Below are 20,657 nucleotides of genomic sequence, written 5' to 3'. Positions count from 1 at the left end.
TTCCGTCGTTATTTCCGCAAACAATACCAATGATCACTATATTTATTTTTCTGTCGTTATTTCCGCAAACAATACCAATGATCACTTTATTTATTTTTCCGTCGTTATTTCCGCAAACAATACCAACAATCACTTTATTTATTTTTCCGTTGTTATTTCCGCAAACAATACCAATGATCACTATATTTATTTTTCTGTCGTTATTTCCGCAAACAATACCAATGATCACTATATTTATTTTTCCGTCGTTATTTCCGCAAACAATACCAATGATCACTATTTATTTTTCTGTCGTTATTTCCGCAAACAATACCAATGATCACTATTTATTTTTCTGTCGTTATTTCCGCAAACAATACCAATGATCACTATATTTATTTTTCTGTCGTTATTTCCGCAAACAATACCAATGATCACTATTTATTTTTCTGTCGTTATTTCCGCAAACAATACCAATGATCACTATATTTATTTTTCCGTCGTTATTTCCGCAAACAATACCAATGATCACTTTATTTATTTTTCTGTCGTTATTTCCGCAAACAATACCAATGATCACTATTTATTTTTCTGTCGTTATTTCCGCAAACAATACCAATGATCACTTTATTTATTTTTCCGTTGTTATTTCCGCAAACAATACCAATGATCACTATTTATTTTTCTGTCGTTATTTCCGCAAACAATACCAATGATCACTATTTATTTTTCTGTCGTTATTTCCGCAAACAATACCAATGATCACTATATTTATTTTTCTGTCGTTATTTCCGCAAACAATACCAATGATCACTATATTTATTTTTCCGTTGTTATTTCCGCAAACAATACCAATGATCACTTTATTTATTTTTCCGTTGTTATTTCCGCAAACAATACCAATGATCACTATTTATTTTTCTGTCGTTATTTCCGCAAACAATACCAATGATCACTTTATTTATTTTTCCGTTGTTATTTCCGCAAACAATACCAATGATCACTTTATTTATTTTTCTGTCGTTATTTCCGCAAACAATACCAATGATCACTTTATTTATTTTTCCGTTGTTATTTCCGCAAACAATACCAATGATCACTTTATTTATTTTTCCGTTGTTATTTCCGCAAACAATACCAATGATCACTTTATTTATTTTTCTGTCGTTATTTCCGCAAACAATACCAATGATCACTTTATTTATTTTTCTGTCGTTATTTCCGCAAACAATACCAATGATCACTTTATTTATTTTTCTGTCGTTATTTCCGCAAACAATACCAATGATCACTTTATTTATTTTTCCGTAGTTATTTCCGCAAACAATACCAATGATCACTATTTATTTTTCCGTAGTTATTTCCGCAAACAATACCAATGATCACTATTTATTTTTCCGTAGTTATTTCCGCAAACAATACCAATGATCACTTTATTTATTTTTCTGTTGTTATTTCCACAAACAATACCAATGATCACTATTTATTTTTCCGTAGTTATTTCCGCAAACAATACCAATGATCACTTTATTTATTTTTCCGTCGTTATTTCCGCAAACAATACCAATGATCACTATTTATTTTTCCGTCGTTATTTCCGCAAACAATACCAATGATCACTTTATTTATTTTTCCGTCGTTATTTCCGCAAACAATACCAATGATCACTATTTATTTTTCCGTCGTTATTTCCGCAAACAATACCAATGATCACTATTTATTTTTCCGTCGTTATTTCCGCAAACAATACCAATGATCACTTTATTTATTGTTCCGTCGTTATTTCCGCAGGGTTCGTGGATGAGGTCCGAGCGCTAGGCCTCAACCACAGCCTTGAGGGGGACGACCGCCTCTTCCGCGCCCATGGACACACACTTGCCGAGATCTTTGTGCTTCGGCAAGGCATGTTCCCGCGCATCCCAGACATGGTGGTGTGGCCCGGTGAGTTGACGGCATCTCTCGCTCTCTCTCGCTCTCTTTCTCTCTGTCTCTGTCTTTCTCTCTGTCTGTCTTTCCCTCTTTCTCTCTGTCTCTCTCTCTTTCTGTCTGTCTCTGTCTCTCTCTCTCTCTCTCTCTCTCTCTCTCTCTCTCTCTCTCTCTCTCTCTCTCTCTCTCTCTCTCTCTCTCTCTCTCTCTCTCTCTCTCTCTCTCTCTCTCTCTCTCTCTCTCTCTCAATTTATTTACCTCCTTTTATAGCTCATTCATCATTGCCTCCTCCTCCTCCTCCTCCTCCTCCTCCTCCATTCTTCTCTTCTCTTCCACCTCATAAGCTCTCCTCCTCCTTCTCCTCTTCCTCCTTCTTCTCTCTCACCTCCTCCTCCTCCTTGTTTTCCTCCTTCTTCTCCTGTTTTCTTTGCTTCCTCTTCCACCTCATAACCTCTCTTCCTCCTCTTCCTCCTCCTCTCTCACCTCCTCCTCTACCTCACCTCTTCTTCCTCCTCCTCCTCCTCATTGTTTTTCTCCTCCTCCTCCTCCTCCTTATACCTTTTATGCCTTCTCTTCCACCTCACGTCTTCCTCCTCCTCCTCCTCCTCCTCCTCCTCCTCCTCCTCCTCCTACAGTTAGCCCCCTCTTTCTCCTCCTCCTCCTTTTCCTCCCTCCACTTCTTTACCTCATCTTCCTCCTCCTCCTCCTCCTCCTCCTCCTCCTCCTCCCTCTACTTTTTTACCTCATCTTCCTCCTCCTCCTTTTCTTACATTAATTCTTCTTCCTCCTCCTCCTCCCACATCATAACCTCCTCCTCCTCCTCCTCCTCCACATCATTATCTTATAAATTAATTCTCCCTTCTTCTCCTTCCCTTCCACCACCACCACCACCACTCCACCAGGCGCACACAAGGACGTGGAGGTGCTGGTGGGGCTGGCGGGGCAGCACGGGGTCGTCCTCATCCCCTTCGGAGGCGGCACCAGTGTCTCCGGCGCCCTGCTGTGCCCCGAGGAGGAGAGCCGCATGATTGTCTCCCTGGATACCTCGCAGATGGTGGGTTGTTTTTGTTGTTGTTGTTTTTATTTTGTTTTTATTTTTGTTGTTTTCTTTGTTTTGCATTCTTGATTTATTTTCTTTCTTTACTTCCTTCATTTTATTTTCTATTTTATTTTTATATTTATTTTGTTGTTTTCTTTGTCTTTCTTTTGTTCTTAATTTCCTTTCCTTCTTTCCCTTCTTCCTTTCTTTCCTTCCTTCCTTCCTATTATTTTATTTTATTTTCTGTTTTATTTTTATTCTGTTGTTTTCTTTCTGTCTTTCTTTATTGATTTCCTTTCTTTCTTTGTTTCTTTGTCATTCTTTCTTTCTTTCTTTCTTGATTTCCTTTCTTCCTTTCTTTGTCATTCTTTCTTTCTTTCTTTCTTGATTTCCTTTCTTTCTTTCTCTCTCGTTTTCTTTCTTTGTCATTCTTTCCTTCTTGATTTCCTTTCTTTCTTTCCCTGTCATTCTTTTTCCTTTATTTTATTTCCTTTCTTTCTCTCTGTCGTTCTTCATTTCCTTCTTCCTTTCTTTTGTTCTTAATATCCTTTCTTTCCTTCCATCTTTCTTTCCTTTCTCTAATTTCTTTCCTCTGCCTTTCCTTCCTTCTTTCTTTCCTTCTCTAATTTCTTTCCTCTGCCTTTCCTTCCTTCTTTCTTTCCTTCTCTAATTTCTTTCCTCTGCTTTCCTTTCCTTCTTTCCATTCTTTCTCTTGTTCTTCATTTTCTTCTTCCTTTCTCTTGTTCTTCATTTCCTTTCCTTCTTTCCCTTCTCTCTCTCTTTCCTTCCTTCCTTCCTTCCTACATCACATCCCTCACCTCCTCTCCTTATCCCCTCCCCCCAGAGTAACATTTTATGGCTGGACGAGAAGAACTTAACGGCGCGCATCGAGGCCGGCATCATCGGGCAGGACCTGGAGAGACAGCTGAGGGCGCGAGGCTACACCACAGGGCACGAGCCGGACTCCTATGAATTCTCTAGGTGCGTAGATGGTAGTAAGGGCATTCGTAAGGGGCGGCTGCGATTGGCTAAGAGATTGTTGTTTTGGGTATATTATTTTTCATGTATTTTTTTATTGTATTATTCTATGTAGAGTAAGTAAGGGAATTGGTAAGGGGCAGCTGTGAAAGTATTTGAAGGGGGGAATGATTAGGAGGAATTTGCCCTGAATCGTCTAGAGTGGAATTTTAAGAGAAATTTTTGTTTTTGTTTTTATTTATTTATTTTTATTATTTTATGTATTGTTTTGATATGAGATGTAAATGTAAATCTCTAAAGTTAACTGATGCCCTTGCCAACCTATAAAGTTAATCTCACATCAAAACAATACATAAAATAATAAAAATAAATAAACAAAAACTAAAAACAAAACAAAAAAACTTTCTCGTAAAATTCCACTCTCCTTCTCTTTTACCTCACCCCCTTTTCCTCCTCCTCCTCCTCCTCCTCCATTTCTTACATTAATCCATCATTCTCCTCCTCCTCTTGGTAAGGGCAGCTGTGATTGGCTAAGAGGTAGTTGTTTTGGGTATATTATTTTTCATGTATTTTTTTTTTGCGTTATTCTATGTAGCGTAAGTGGTAGAAGAGTGTAGGAGAAGGGTGGATCAAGACACCTCTCCACCCGAAATTGACCTCTCTTTTGGCTACTCTTTACTTTTTACTTTTGTGGGAGCGGCGAGTAGCGGGCTTTTTTCTATTATTGTTTCCTTTTTTTGTGCCCTTGAGCTGTCTCCTTTGCTGTAAAAAACAAAAAAAAACAAAAACTAACCTAACCATCCTCGCTTCCTCCCTGCACAGTCTCGGGGGCTGGGTGGCCACAAGAGCGTCGGGGATGAAGAAGAACATTTACGGGAACATTGAGGACTTGGTGGTGCAGGTGAGGGTGGTCACCCCGCGGGGCACCGTCGAACGCTACCCCGCCGGCCCCAGGCTCTCTGCGGGGCCTGACGTGCAGCACCTCATCATGGGGTCGGAAGGTGAGGTCACGCGCACACACACACACACACACACACACACACACACACACACACACATAAAATGACTGTGTGTGTGTGTGTGTGTGTGTCTGTCTCTGTATGTGTGTGTGTGTATGTGTGTATTTACCTAGTTTCACGTATGTCACAACTAGGTAAATACATACACACACACACACACACACACACACACACACACACACACACACACACACACACACACACAGTCATTTTATACTCCACCCTTACTCCACTCTGGTTCCTCACTCTTCCATCTCTCTCCTCTATTTTTTTTTCTTTTTTTTATTATTTTTTCACTTCTAAGCATGCGATATCAACTCCCATCACCCTATCACCCTATTCCATTTATTTACGATCTTTTATATAGTTCTAAGCATCAAATATTGACTCCCATCACCCCATCACTTCTCCAATTTCCGTACAACTATTTTTTATTTACTTTTAAGCGTCCAGGATCACCCCCATCACCCTATCACCCTATTCCATTTATTTACGATCTTTTATATAGTTCTAAGCATCAAATATTGCCTCCCATCACCCCATCACTTCTCCAATATCTATACAATTATTTTTTATTTACTTTTAAGCGTCCAGAATCACCCCCATCCCCCTATCACCCTATTCCATTTATTTACGATCTTTTATATAGTTCTAAGCATCAATATTGACTCCCATCACCCCAGTCCAATTTCCGTACAGTTATTTTTTATTTACTTTTAAGCGTCCACAATCACCCCCATCACCCTATTCCTTTTATTTACGATCTTTTATATAGTTCTAAGCTTCCAATATTGACTCCCATCACCCCAGTCCAATTTCCGTACAACTATTTTTTATTTACTTTTAAGCGTCCAGAATCACCCCCATCACCCTATTCCATTTATTTACAATCTTTTATATAGTTCTAAGCTTCCAATATTGACTCCCATCACCCCAGTCCAATTTCCGTACAATTATTTTTTTATCTACTTTTAACCGTCCACAATCACCCCCATCACCCTATTCCGTTTATTTACAATCTTTTATATAGTTCTAAGCTTCCAATATTGACTCCCATCACCCCAGTCCAATTTCCATACAATCATTTTTTTATCTACTTTTAACCGTCCACAATCACCCCCATTCCCTCCCCCACCCTCAGGTACGCTCGGGGTGGTCACGGAGGTCACCCTTAAGGTCCGGCCCCTCCCCCCGGTGGTCCACTACGGGTCCATCGCCTTCCCGGACTTTGCGTCGGGCGTGAGGTGCATGCGGGAGGTGGCGCTGCAGAGGTGTCAGCCGGCATCCATCAGGCTCATGGACAACCAGCAGTTCAGGTTTGGTGAGTGGCGGATGACGGATGAGTTGGTGGATGACTGGTGTGGGTGAATGGGTGAGGGATGAATGATTGGGTGAGTAATAGATGAGAGGCGGATGATAGGTGTGGGTGAATGGGTGGATGAGTCAGTGAGTTAGAGTGGTGAGTGATGGATGACTGGTATGAATGAGTGAATGGGTGAGTACCTAATAGATGAGTGGCAGATGATCGGTGTGGATGAATGACAAGTTAGTGGGTGAATGGGTGGATGAGTTCATGAGTGAGAGTAGTGAGTGATGGATGACTGATGCTGTGGATGAGTACATGGATAAGAGTGTGAGTGGATGAATGCCTGGTGTGGTGGATGAGTGACAAGTTAGTGGATGAATGGATGGATGAGTTCAATGAGAGAGAGCAGTGAGTGATGGAGGACTGATAATGTGGATGAGTAAATGGATAAGAGTGTGAGTGGATGAATGACTGGTGTGATGAGTGAGTTGGTGGATGAGTGACAAGTTAGTGGATGAGTTCATGGGTGAGAGTAGTGAGTGATGGATGACTGATGCTGTGGATGAGTACATGGATAAGAGTGTGAGTGGATGAATGACTGGTGTGGCAGATGAATGAGCTGGTGGATGAGTGGATGAATGAGGATGAATAATGATGATGTTAATTGTGGGGCTTATTTAGTTATCTTGTTTTTCATCTATAATTTTTTTTTCTATTATTTTTTCAACTGATTCTGGCATTTATGTTTATTCTGTACCTTATTCTTTTTTTATTTAATCTGTTGTTATCTTTCTGAACACTCCAATATACCCTTTTCCTTCTCTTCCTTTCCATATCTCTTCCTCATAATCCTTTCTCGATCTTTCCTTTTCTTCCTTCATCTCTTCCCCATAGTCCTTTTCCTTCCTCTAAATCTCTTTCTATCACCCTTTTTACTGATTTGTAGGAGTTTGGGGCATTTCCAGGGGTAGTTTTATCACCCTGGTGGTAGTTTGACCCTTCCTTTCCATATCTCTTCTTCATAATCCTTTCTCGATCTTTCCTTTTCTTCCTTCATCTCTTCCCATAATCCCTTTCCTTCCTCTAAATCTCTTCCCATCACCCTTTTTGCTGATTCGTAGGAGTTTGGGGCATTTCCAGGGGTAGTTTTATCACCCTGGTGGTAGTTTGACCCTTCCTTTCCGTATCTCTTCTTCATAATCCTTTCTCGATCTTTCCTTTTCTTCCTTCATCTCTTCCCCATACTCCTTTTCCTTCCTCTAAATCATTTCCCTACCATCCTTTTCACTGATTCGTAGGAGTTTGGGGCATTTCCAGGGGTAGCTTTATCGCCCTGGTGAGTTTGACCCTTCCTTACTGTATCTCTTCTGCATAATCCTTTCTCAATCTTTCCTTTTCTTCCTTTATCTTTTCTGCATAATGCTTTTCCTTCCTCTAAATCACTTCCCATCACCCTTTTTACTGATTCATAGAAGTTTGGGGCATTTCCAGGGGTTGTTTTATCACCCTGGTGGTAGTTTGACCCTTCCCCTGTACCATGACCCTAAAGAAACACTCATTAGAGCCCGATTGACACCCTCTTTGACCTGTAGAAATAGTTGGTGGCTTTTTATCATTCTTCTTCTAACTCAATACGTGATATTTCCCTTTTTAATTCTCCTTTAATTTGTCATCGTCAGGTCATGCGCTCAAGCCTCCGACCGGCCTCTTCGGGTTGTTCATGGACGGACTGAAGAAAGTTTACATCACCAAGATCAAGTGTTTCGACGTGGAGCGCATGTGTGTGGCGACGCTGCTCTTCGAAGGTGGGAACGATTGTGCTTAAAAATATAAAAACAAATAATATGGAGAGTTTTTAACCTGGTAGCAGCAACGGGCCAAATTTGTGGCTTCACTGTGTAGCTGCGACGGGCCAAATTTGTGGCTTCACCATGTAGCAGCAATGGGCCAAATTTGTGGCTTCACCATGTAGCAGCAATGGGCCAAATTTGTGGCTTCACTGTGTAGCTGCGACGGGCCAAATTTGTGGCTTCACCATGTAGCAGCAATGGGCCAAATTTGTGGCTTCACCGTGTAGCAGCAATGGGCCAAATTTGTGGCTTCACTGTGTAGCTGAGACAGGCCAAATTTGTGCCATGATATTTACCCCCAAAATAGATGATACATAATCTGATCACAAATGCTTTGATATATATTATGGAATGGTTTGTGTGAGGGGTGATTTTTTCTCATTTTTCTCGCTTGGAGGGACCATTAAGAAACATGATCCCTGCTGCTACCGGGTTAAAAGTGTAAAAACAAATAATATGGAGAGTTTTTAAAATGAGATAAATACTACACGAAAAACTAATGACATGCACAAAAAATATAGGAAAGAAATGCGTGTGAAATAATAGTAAAGAGTTCTTCCTCTACTACTACTACTACTACTACTACTACTACCACTACCACTACTACTACCACTACTACTACTACTACTACCACTACCACTACTACTACTACTATTACTACAGGCTCAGAGCAAGAGGTGACGGCACAAGAGGCTCGTCTGTACAAGATCGCGACGGCCAGTGGGGGGGTGCCGGCCGGGGGGGCTAACGGCGAGAGGGGCTACATGCTAACCTTCGTCATCGCGTACATCAGGGTAAGACACACACACACACACACACACACACACACACACACACACATCCTAACTCAACCTAATTCCCACCCTCGAACTGATGTGTTATTTATCCAGAATCACACCCAGTTTCAGTATTCATGTGCGATGCTTAAAGGACATCCTACCTGCCTTAAAATCCTACTTCCGTCTCACACCTGCAGGATCTTGGCTTCGACTACGGCATCGTGGCGGAGTCCTTCGAGACGTCCGTGCCTTGGGATCGCGTCTACACCCTTTGCCACAACGTAAAACACCGCATCACCTCGGAGTGCAAGGGTGAGGCTCGGGAAGGCAGGGGAGAGAATGGGGGTTGTATTTTTTTTACGCTTTCGACTCTCATAACTATTTCCCAAGGCCACAGAGATTGGTCAGGTTTTCTTTAGTTTGCCTTCTATTGTTGGCGTGTAAGTGAGTGTTCTTAGCGCTAATTGATTCACGGATAGAGAAAGGCAATATCCATCAGGGTTGCTTTATTGACAAAAATACACAGAGGTCATTGACACGGACAAGACATACAAGGAACGTGTTTTGTGTGTATATGCGTTTGTGAAGATGTAATGTAGTGTGAATGACATTGGAGTGTTTGTGTGTGTGGTGAACAATATGTAGAAGGAGTGTATAGCAGGACAAGGACAGACAGTAGAAGATAAACAAGTAATGAGATAAACAATTAGACGCACAAGACACAGCGAGACGGGACCACAAACGAAAACATTGACACAGAGTAAGAACGAACGTTAGAGTCTGTGCTGCAGCGCCACATTTTCTGAGGAGTCACCGGGTAAGAGAGCACGCGATTTGAGCGGTGACTGCTACATTATAACTATTTCCCAAGAAGGCCACAGAGATTAGTCAGGTTTTCTTTAGTTTGCTTTCTACCTCAGCCCTTCCCTTTCCTTTCCTTGTCTTCTCTGTACCTGTTTTCATGTGCTAAGTCCTCTATTCTCACAGGAACTGTCTCTCAAGTCCTCAAAGGTAATTAGTCTTTTCTTTATTTCACCTCCGAGTGCAAGGGTAAGGCTCGGGAAGGAAGGAAAGGGCCTGTATTCTGATGCTTCTTACTCTCGGAACTATGTATTTCTATAGGCCTAAAGGGAGAGTAGTCCAGTTTTCTTTAGTTTGCCTTCTACCTCAGTTCTTCCCTTCCCTTTCCTTGTCTTCTCTGTTCCTGTTTTCATGTGCTAAGTCCTCTAGTCTCACAAGAACTGTCTCCCAAGTCCACAAAGGTAGTTAGTCTTTTCTTTATTTCACCTCCGAGTGCAAGGGTAAGGCTCGGGAAGGAAGGAAAGGGCCTGTATTCTGATGCTTTCAATTCTCAGAACTATGTATTTCTCTAGGCCACAAGGGAGAGTAGTCAAGTTTTCTTTAATTTGCCTTCTACCTCAGCTCTTCCCTTCCCTTTCCTTGTCTCCTCTGTGCCTGTTTTCATGTGCTAAGTCCTCTATTCTCACAGGAACTGTCTCCCAAGTCCACAAAGGTAATTAGTCTTTTCTTTATTTCACCTCGGAGTGCAAGGGTAAGGCTTGGGAAGGAAGGAAAGGCCTGTATTCTGATGCTTTTAACCTTTGGAACTATGTATTTCTATAGGCCTAAAGGGAGAGTAGTCTGGTTTTCTTTAGTTTGCCTTCTACCTCAGTTCTTCCCTTCCCTTTCCTTGTCTTCTCTGTTCCTGTTTTCATGTGCTAAGTCGTCTATTCTCACAGGAACTGTCTCCCAAGTCCACTAAGGTAATAAGTCTTTTCTTTATTTCACCTCGGAGTGCAAGGGTAAGGCTCGGGAAGGGAGGAAAGGGCCTGTATTCTGATGCTTCTAACTCTCGGAACTATGTATTTCTATAGGCCACAAGGGAGAGTAGTCCAGTTTTCTTTAGTTTGCCTTCTACCTCAGCCCTTCCCTTCCCTTTCCTTGCCGACTCTGTACCTGTTTTCATGTGTTAAGTCGTCTATTCTCACAGGAACTGTCTCCCAAGTCCACAAAGGTAATAAGTCTTTTCTTTATTTCACCTCGGAGTGCAAGGGTAAGGCTCGGGAAGGGAGGAAAGGGCCTGTATTCTGGTGCTTCTAACTCTCGGAACTACGTATTTCTCTAGGCCACAAGGGAGAGTAGTCCAGTTTTCTTTAGTTTGCCTTCTAGTTCAGCCCTTCCCTTCTCTCTCCTTGCCTTCTCTGTACCTGTTTTCATGTGTTAAGTCGTCTATTCTCACAAGAACTGTCTCCCAAGTCCACAAAGGTAATTAGTCTTTTCTTTATTTCACCTCCGAGTGCAAGGGTAAGGCTTGGGAAGGGAGGAAAGGGCCTGTATTCTGATGCTTCTAACTCTCGGAACTATGTATTTCTATAGGCCACAAGGGAGAGTAGTCCAGTTTTCTTTAGTTTGCCTTCTACCTCAGCCCTTCCCTTCCCTTTCCTTGCCGACTCTGTACCTGTTTTCATGTGTTAAGTCGTCTATTCTCACAGGAACTGTCTCCCAAGTCCACTAAGGTAATAAGTCTTTTCTTTATTTCACCTCGGAGTGCAAGGGTAAGGCTCGGGAAGGGAGGAAAGGGCCTGTATTCTGATGCTTCTAACTCTCGGAACTATGTATTTCTATAGGCCACAAGGGAGAGTAGTCCAGTTTTCTTTAGTTTGCCTTCTACCTCAGCCCTTCCCTTCCCTTTCCTTGCCGACTCTGTACCTGTTTTCATGTGTTAAGTCGTCTATTTTCACAAGAACTGTCTCCCAAGTCCACAAAGGTAATTAGTCTTTTCTTTATTTTACCTCCGAGTGCAAGGGTAAGGCATATCGCTGTTGGTGTTGATGCTGTGTGTTATATTTTTCTTCGTTTTCTTCTTTCCTTTTTTCTTCTTCTCCTTCCATTTCATTTTCTTAGTCTTCTTCTTCCATCTTCCTCTTCTTCTTATTATTATCACATATTCTATTCTCGGAACTACATATTTCTGTAGCCCGAAAAGAAGAACGGTTATTTTTATTTTATTTTACCTTCTACTTCATCAGTAACACGTACATTGGTCCCTCCTTATGCCGTAACCCTTGTCCTTCTTCATCCCTTCAGGACCTCATTTATTTGCATCACATTCGTTTAAGTCACCCCATAACCTCGTCTTCCTTCCCCCCTTCAGAGCGCACCATCAAGCACAGTTTTGTCCCCATAGACTCTTGTAATTCCCTTGTTTCATTACCTTATTGCAGTCTTTTCAGTCCCCCCATAACATTGTCTTCCTTCCCCCCTTCAGAGCGCAGCATCAAGCACAGTTTCATCCCCATAGACTCTTGTAATTCCCTTGTTTCATTACCTTATTGCAGTCTTTTCAGTCCCCCGTAACCTTGTCTTCCTTCCCCCCTTCAGAGCGCAGCATCAAGCACAGTTTCATCCCCATAGACTCTTGTAATTCCCTTGTTTCATTACCTTATTGCAGTCTTTTCAGTCCCCCATAACCTTGTCTTCCTTCCCCCCTTCAGAGCGCAGCATCAAGCACAGTTTCATCCCCATACTCTTGTAATTCCCTTGTTTCATTACCTTATTGCAGTCTTTTCAGTCCCCCGTAACCTTGTCTTCGTGTTCCCCTTCAGAGCGCAGCATCAAGCACAGTTTCATCCCCATACTCTTGTAATTCCCTTGTTTCATTACCTTGTTGCAGTCTTTTCAGTCCCCCGTAACCTTGTCTTCGTGTTCCCCTTCAGAGCGCAGCATCAAGCACAGTTTCATCCCCATAGACTCTTGTAATTCCCTTGTTTCATTACCTTATTGCAGCCTTTTCAGTCCCCCGTAACATTGTCTCCCTTCCCCCCTTCAGAGCGCGGCATCAAGCACAGTTTCGTCCCCATTGACTCTTGTAATTCCCTTGTTTCATTACCTTATTGCAGTCTTTTCAGTCCCCCGTAACATTGTCTTCCTTCCCCCCTTCAGAGCGCGGCATCAAGCACAGTTTCATCCCCATAGACTCTTGTAATTCCCTTGTTTCATTACCTTATTGCAGTCTTTTCAGTCCCCCGTAACCTTGTCTTCCTTCCCCCCTTCAGAACGCAGCATCAAGCACAGTTTCATCTCCATAGACTCTTGTTATTCCCTAGTTTTAATACTGCATACACAAGTTTCTCTATAACCTTCGCCTCTGTAATTCCCTTCAGTTTCATTACCTTATTGCAGTCTTTTCAGTTCCCCCTTAACATTCTTCCTCCTTCTCCCCTTCAGAGCACGACTGCATACATAAGTTTCTCTATAACCTTCGCCTCTGTAATTCCCTCCTTTTCAGTCCCCCCGTAACTTTGTCTTCATGTTCCCCTTCAGAGCGTGGCATCAAGCACAGTTTCGTCACCTGCCGCGTCACGCAGACCTACGACGCCGGTGCCTGCGTCTACTTCTACTTCGCCTTCAACTACCGCGGCCTCTCCGATCCCGTCCATTTGTATGAGGAGATTGAGGTGAGGGGGAGGCAGGAGGAAGGGAAGGGAGGGTAGGGAAGGAAGGGAAAGGAGAGACAGGAGTGAAGTAAGGAGGGAGGGAAGGGGGGAAGGGGGAGTGATAAGGGAGGTAAGGAAGGGTAGGGAAGGAGGGAAGGGAGAGAGAGGAGTGAAGTAAGGAAGAATAGAGAGGGAGAGAAGGGAGAGGGAGGAGGGAGGGAAGGAAGGGTAGGGAGAGAGATATGGGTGTTGAGGAAGGGAGAAGAAAAAAGAGAGAGGAAAGGGAGGGGATTAAAAAGGAGAGAGAGAGAGAGAGAGAGAGAGAGAGAGAGAGAGAGAGAGAGAGAGAGAGAGAGAGAGAGAGAGAGAGAGAGAGAGAGAGAGAGAGAGAGAGAGAGAGAGAGAGAGACTCAAATAACCAACACAAACATAACCTAAAAAAAAAAAAAAACTGACCCCCCCACCCCCCACCCTCCACCACCACTAAATCCCACCCCTTCCGCACCAGGGTAACGCGCGCAATGAGATCCTGGCGTGTGGGGGCAGCATCTCTCACCACCACGGCATCGGCAAGATCAGGCGCCAGTGGATGGGCCAGACAGTCTCCGCGCCGGGCCTCGGAGCGCTCAAGGCCATCAAGGAGTACTTCGACCCTGAAAATATCTTCGCTAACGGAAATTTGCTCTAGAAAGGGAGGAGGAAGGTGAGAGAGAGAGAGAGAGAGAGAGAGAGAGAGAGAGAGAGAGAGAGAGAGAGAGAGAGAGAGAGAGAGAGTGGAAGAAAGAGAAAGAATGTATTTACCTATTGCGAGAGTATGGGTATGTGTGTGTGTGTGTGTGTGTGTGAGAGAGAGAGGGAGAGAGAGTGTGTGTGCGTGTGTGTGTGTGTGTGTGTGAGAGAGAGAGAGAGGGAGAGAGAGTGTGTGTGCATGTGTGTGTGTGTGAGAGAGAAACTGTGTGTGTGTGTGTATGTGTGTGGGTGTGTGTACCATCGCTTTTCAGACGCACACATGAAATAGGAATGACCATGTACGTGTGTGTGTGTGAGAGAGAGAGGGAAAAATTGTGTGCGTTTATGTATGTGTGTGCGTGTGTGTACCATCTCTCTCCAGACGTACACTTGAGCAAAAACTGACTGTGTGCGTGCGTATGTGTGTGTGTGTGTGTGTGTGTGTGTGTGTGTGTGTGCGTCTTTTACCATATTTGAGCAGCACAAATCATACTTTTCATCAGGTTTTAGCACTTGACCCAAATACACTTACGATCAGAGAACATGATGGGAGAACACACAGCCCCACTAGTTTTAATCTTTCCCGACTGTCAGACTGTTTGGTGGCGCATTTTCTCTAAGCATAACTATTTGTATACTAGATAATTTTTCTCTTCATTACTATTATTATTATCAAATTCTGTGTTTTAAGAGAGTAAGGCAGAATTTGAGGCGTAAGTTAACATGGATGAAGACTCTCTATAGCAATTCATTTTTCTATTTTCATTCATTTCTATATCTGATGTTTTTTCCTCTTCACAATTATCATCATTTTCAAAGTCTGTGTTTAAGAGAGTAAGGCAGAATTTGAGGCGTAAGTTAACATGGATGAACACACTCTATAGCAATTCATTTCTCTACGTATTTTCATTCATTTATATATCTGATGTTTTTTCCTCTTCACAATTATCATCATTTTCAAAGTCTGTGTTTAAGAGAGTAAGGCAGAATTTGAGGTGTAAGTTAACATGGATGAAGACTCTATAGCAATTCATTTTTCTATTTGCATTCATTTGTATATCTGATGTTTTTTTCTCTTCACAATTATCATCATTTTCAAAGTCTGTGTTTAAGAGAGTAAGGCAGAATTTGAGGCGTAAGTTAACATGGATGAAGACTCTCTATAGCAATTCATTTTTCTATTTGCATTCTAATATATATTTTGCCTTTGAATTAAACTCTTTCCCCATTCAAAACATCTGTGTGTCGGGGGTTTGTTGACGTTATATGGAAAAAATGTTGATCACTATAGCAACGCATTTTTCTATTTGCATTCATATATATATTTTACTATTGAATTAAACTCTTTCCCCATTCAAACCGTCTGTGTGTGTCGTGGGTTTGTCGACATTATACGGAAATATGTCTATCACGTATGGGTTGATTTGTGTCTTTCAAGTGTCGTCGGTGTAGTAATCCCGAGGCTACGGGACTCAGGACACAGCTTGGAAGGGACGTTTTTCGTATTCGGAGAGATGTTTCGTATGTCCGTGAGTATTTCGTATGTTCGCTCCCTTCCAGCAGCAGCCATTACATCGACGCATATCATTGCTTTCTTTTCGCACAAACGCACATATTCGAGTGTGTTTGTTTGTATGTGTGTGTGTGTGGGTGTGGGTGTGGGTGTGGGTGGGGGGAGGGGGGGGGGATTGTTGTTTGAATGCATCACTGACTTGGTTGTTGTACGGAAGCAGAAATGTGTGTGTATGTGTGTGTGTGTGTGTGTGTGTGTGTGTGTGTGTGTGTGTATTTACCTAGTTGTGACATACGGGAAAAGAGCAACGTGTGTGTGTGTGTGTGTGTGTGTGTGTGTGTTTATTCCACCGTGTGACAGGCCGAATGCTAATATAAATGATTGATGTGTTCGGGTGGAAATCTGAATACGTAATAATGATGAAAATAATGCCGGTTTTGTTAAGATAGTAAAACCGTGAGGTGTATCTTTATTATTATTATTATCTTAACTATTTTATTTATCTTTATCTTCTATGGTAACAAGAAACAGGTGGAGAGAGGGAAACAAAACTAAATGTTGGGGTTGCAAATATAAACACACTAATAATAATAATAATAATAATAATAATAATAATAATAATAATAATAATAATAATAATAATGCTTGCAAATGCCACACAGTTTGTTTAAGTATACAAGCAAACTACGAAATGTGTGTGTGTGTGTGTGTGTGTGAGAGAGAGAGAGAGAGAGAGAGAGAGAGAGAGAGAGAGAGAGAGAGAGAGAGAGAGAGAGAGAGAGAGAGAGAGAGAGAGAGAGAGAAGCAAGTTAAGTTAGCATAAGTCAATCAGTTCTTGTAATAGGGTAGCAGTTACCCAGCAGTCAGCAGGTAGTTACCAATCATTTAGAAATCCAGAGTGCAAGCAGGTAGCAAGTAGTCAGTAGGAGTCAGTAATAGGGTCAGCAGGCAGTCAGTAGCTTGTTGAGTCAGCAGTGGACAGCAGCAACACTTTATCGACTATCCCTGAGTCAGCCACGTTGAGTCGCCACCAGCCCCCTCTCACCCTGCCCTCATAACTCGTCCGCTGTGATTTATTTATTTATTCATTTTTTTTACGTGTATGCCTATAGCGCTGGTAGGCTCTCTTGAGGGGCCCGGATGGTAGTCGGCCCCAGCCCATCATGGCGCAGGCAAGTGTTTATAGTGGCGCCATCTTCTCACGGATTTTGCCTTCACTGGTAGCCTGGTAACATACACTCCCAGGTCTTTCTCTGCCTCTGTGGTGGATAGTGGAGTGTTTCCCATGTGGTATTGGTGTGCTGGATATCCCTTCACTGATAGCCTGGTCACATACACTCCCAGGTCTTTCTCTGCCTCTGTGGTGGATAGTGGAGTGTTTCCCATGTGTTATTGGTGTGCTGGATATCCCCTCCCAGGTGCAGGACTTTACATTTTTCTTCATTGAATTATAGCAGCCACTTCTTGTTCCACTCCTGTAGCTTGGTGATGTCTTCTGGTGGGAAATCTGCATCCAAGGGGCTAAGTCCTGGCTGGTGGCGACAAAAGTGCTGCTTGGAGTCACTTTGTACATACCTGGTGTATAATACAAGCTGTAGTCTCCTTAGCTTCAGTGCGATGCTGTAAGCTAGGGTTAGAGTCTAAGAGGGGATTCCAGGATTAAGGTTAAGTAAACAGGAAGATTTGAGAGGCACTAAGGATTGAAGATTAAGTTATAGAAGGATTGATTAGAGAGGCATTTAAGTGAAGGCCAGAATTTTAGACCCAAGTTATGGAAGGATTTGATTTGAGGGGTTTCTTGAAGGCCAGGATTTAAGATTAAGTTACTGGAGGATTTGAAAGGCATTTAAGTGAAGGCCAGAATTTTATACCTAATTAAAGAACGATTTGATTTGAGGGGTTTCTTGAAGGCCAGGATTTAAGACTAAGTTACTGGAGGATTTGAAAGGCATTTAAGTGAAGGCCAGAATTTTATACCTTATTAAAGAACGATTTGATTTGAGGGGTTTCTTGAAGGCCAGGATTTAAGACTAAGTTACCAGAGGATTTGAACGGCATTCAACCCTCTTGTACACTGTAAGTTTCCAATAAGTTTCTGTTCCACTCATCATGCATTTCCCAGGCCCGACCGGCCTTTTTTTGCCACCGCGATACTGTACATTCCCGGACGTATTTCACCCTCACAGCTATATCGTACCCCAATAAATTTGGTATCAATGGCTTCATAAAGACTTGTACTAGAACACGCACAAATATATATATATATATATATATATATATATATATATATATATATATATATATATATATATATATATATATATATATATATATATATATAAACAATACAGACTTGTTTCAAGTCTCCGTATAGAGTATTGTAGACAACAAATCCTAAGTACCAACTCTTCCCCACTCGCTAGCTTGAAATTTTGCGGGCCAGTTTTTTTAGCCGATATGTTTCGAAGCGGAATTTAGTAAGGATTCTTATGGTATCCTCAAAATCCTCATATGCCTATTAGTTCCCGAGTTACACCGAGAAAACTGTATTTTTTTCCTCTCCCGTCAGAGTTGGCTAACAACTAAAAATCGCTCGAAGCTCCTCATCTACGCTCCTTAGAAAGGTTGCCATATGTTGCCATTAAGAAACTTACCCCAACAAATGACGCTCCCAAATTTGATGCACTTTCACCGAAAACTTAATTCTTAATCAATTTTTAAAACTTTTTATGACATGTTTCGCGTCATTGTGCGCCAGGACCTTTTACCCTTTGATGACGCAAAATGCATCATCGTGCGCGAGAGGGTTGAGTGAAGGTCAGAATTTAGATGAAGTTAAAGAGAGCTTGATTTGAGAGGCATTGACGGAAGGCTGGGACATAAGATTGAGTTCGAGGAGGACTGATTTGAGAGGCTAAGTTATCGAAGGCGCTGACCACTAACCAAAGAGTGTGTGAAGTAAAGTAGTAGGGTGTTCTGAGTGTGCGTCCCAATTTCTTTTCTCTCCCCTGATATAACATTGTAAGTAAATGGAGAGGTGCGAGGGAGACCACAAACATCGACAGGATCTTTTTATTGCAACGCCGTGCCATGCAAGTTCCTGATTTTATGCATAACATCGCGGTGTATAAACATGGCCAGAGGTGTATAGTGTACGTATATTGAAGTGCGTGCGTGTGTATGTCTGTGTGTGTTTGTGAGAGAGAGAGAGAGAGAGAGAGAGAGAGAGAGAGAGAGAGAGAGAGAGAGAGAGAGAGATTGTGTATGTGTGGGTAAGTGTATAAGAAAATAAAGAAGAAGGAGAAGAAGAAGAAGAAGAAGAAGAGTATTATAAGGCATGAGTTTTTTCCTTCACGCTTTTCGCATTTATTACTTTATATGTTAACCAAAGCAGTGTGTGATAGGTAACTGGTTTGACCAATGGTTGTGACTGTTTCCGGAGTTATGTGGCCCCAAGGGTTGTCTGTTGTTCCGGTTATGATGTTATGTTATGAATATATGAGGTGTAGAGTGTACCTAACCTTACCTAACCTTATATTACCTTACCTTACCTAACCATATCTTACCTTACCTTACCTAACCTTATATTACCTTACCTTACCTAACCTTATCTTACCTTATCTTACCTAATCTTATCTTACCTTACCTTACCTTACCTAACCTTACCTTACCTTACCTTACCTTATCTTACCTTACCTAACCTTATCTTACCTTACCTTACCTAACCTTATCTTACCTTACCTTACCTCACCTCACCTAGCCTAACTTTACCTTCCTTTCCCTTTCCTTTCATTCCCTAACCATACCTTACATTTCCTTTCCTTTTGAACCCTTCCCTTTCCTTTCCTTCCCTCTCCTTTCCTTTCCTTTTCTTTCCTTCTCTTTCCTTCCCTAACCTTACCTTACATTTCCTTTCCTTTTGAACCCTTCCCTTCCCATCCCTTACCTTACCTAGCATTATCTAACCCTCCCTTCCCTTCCCTTTTGTTCCCTTCCCTTCACTTTCCTTCCCTTCCCTTCACTTCCCTTCCCTTCCCTTCTCTTTCCTTCTCTTCCCTTTCCTCTCGTTCCCTTCCCTTCTCCTCCCTTCCCTTCTTTTCCCTAACCTTACCTTACCTCCCCTTTCATTCCCTTCCCTTACCTAGCCTTATATAACCTTCCCTGCCCTTTCCTTCCCTTTCCTAACCTAACCTTACTCTTATATAACTAAGGAATGGAGAGGTGCAGAGAAATGAAGCTGTATTAGGGAACCCAGTGTCATGTAGGGGCTTGAGTGTGTGTTGCCCGGCCCTGGGTGTGGGTGTCAATCACTGTGTTGGGTAATGATGAAACAATATCATAAACAGTAAAATGTCCAAGACTCAAGTTGTGTGTGTGTCTCAACGATCCCCTTACTGACTGACTGACTGACGAGAGGAAGGAAGGAAGGAGGGAAGGAAGGGAGGAGGAAGAAGAGGAGGTAGAGTGGAAGGAAGGAAGGAGGGCAAGAAGAAGAAGGAAGAATTGAAGGAAGGAAAAAAACTGACTTGCTGATGAGAGAAAGGAATGAGGGAAGGAAGGAAGGAAGGGAGGAGGAGGAAGAGGAGGTAGAGTGGAAGGAAGGAAGGAGGACAAGAAGAAGAAGGAAGAATGAAAGGAAGGAAAAAATATCTGACCAACTGATGAGAGGAAGGAAAGAAGGAAGGAAGGAGGAAGAAGAGGAGATAGAATGGAAGGAAGGAAGGAAGGATGGAGAGTATGGAAAGAAGAAAGGAAGGAAGGAAGGAGATAGAATGGAAGGAAGGAAGGATGGAGAGTATGGAAAGGAGAAAGGGAGGAAGGAAGGAAGGACAAGATGAAAGAAGGAAGAATTGGATGAAGGAAGGAAAAAAAAACTGACTTACTGATGAGGGAAGGAAGGAAGGAAGAGGAGATTGAATGGAAGGAAGGAAGGAGGAAAAGAAGAAGAAGGAGAAGAAGGAAGAATTGGATGAAGGAAGAAAAAAAAACTGTGACTTACTGATGAGAGGAAGGAAGGAAGGAAGGGAGGGAGGGAGGAGGAAGAAGAGGAGATTGAATGGAAGGAAGGAAGGAAGGAAGGAAGGGAGGAGGAAGAAGAGGAGA

At 42.3% G+C, this 20,657-nt stretch overlaps 1 protein-coding gene across 4 annotated transcripts in view; it reads left to right on the top strand.

Annotated features, from left to right (window-relative positions):
* Window positions 1-19,919, top strand: part of LOC126986141 (alkyldihydroxyacetonephosphate synthase, peroxisomal-like) — a 33,663-nt gene extending 13,744 nt beyond the window's left edge. Inside the window, exons 4-15 of one of the 4 annotated variants that reach the window (XR_007739323.1) lie at window positions 1,771-1,920; window positions 2,808-2,959; window positions 3,789-3,925; window positions 4,745-4,923; window positions 6,083-6,262; window positions 7,927-8,052; window positions 8,761-8,891; window positions 9,074-9,188; window positions 13,200-13,333; window positions 13,821-14,015; window positions 15,480-15,570; window positions 17,036-19,919. Coding sequence is in view for 2 of the 4 variants with exons in the window: in XM_050842034.1 (XP_050697991.1) it covers window positions 1,771-1,920; window positions 2,808-2,959; window positions 3,789-3,925; window positions 4,745-4,923; window positions 6,083-6,262; window positions 7,927-8,052; window positions 8,761-8,891; window positions 9,074-9,188; window positions 13,200-13,333; window positions 13,821-14,000 (1,484 nt within the window). In the remaining 2 variants the exon portion in view is untranslated. Of the gene's footprint in view, window positions 1-1,770; window positions 1,921-2,807; window positions 2,960-3,788; window positions 3,926-4,744; window positions 4,924-6,082; window positions 6,263-7,926; window positions 8,053-8,760; window positions 8,892-9,073; window positions 9,189-13,199; window positions 13,334-13,820; window positions 14,016-15,479 lie in introns of all 4 variants that reach the window. The other 3 variants (XR_007739322.1, XM_050842034.1, XM_050842033.1) reach the window with 3 other exon arrangements.
* Window positions 19,920-20,657: the final 738 nt, after the last annotated feature.

This window comes from Eriocheir sinensis, chromosome 61, assembly GCF_024679095.1.
Source record: "Eriocheir sinensis breed Jianghai 21 chromosome 61, ASM2467909v1, whole genome shotgun sequence".
NCBI classification, from domain to species: domain Eukaryota; kingdom Metazoa; phylum Arthropoda; class Malacostraca; order Decapoda; family Varunidae; genus Eriocheir; species Eriocheir sinensis.
The sequence above is the reverse complement of the archived record's forward strand: the minus strand, read 5'-3'. Positions and strand labels throughout refer to the sequence as shown.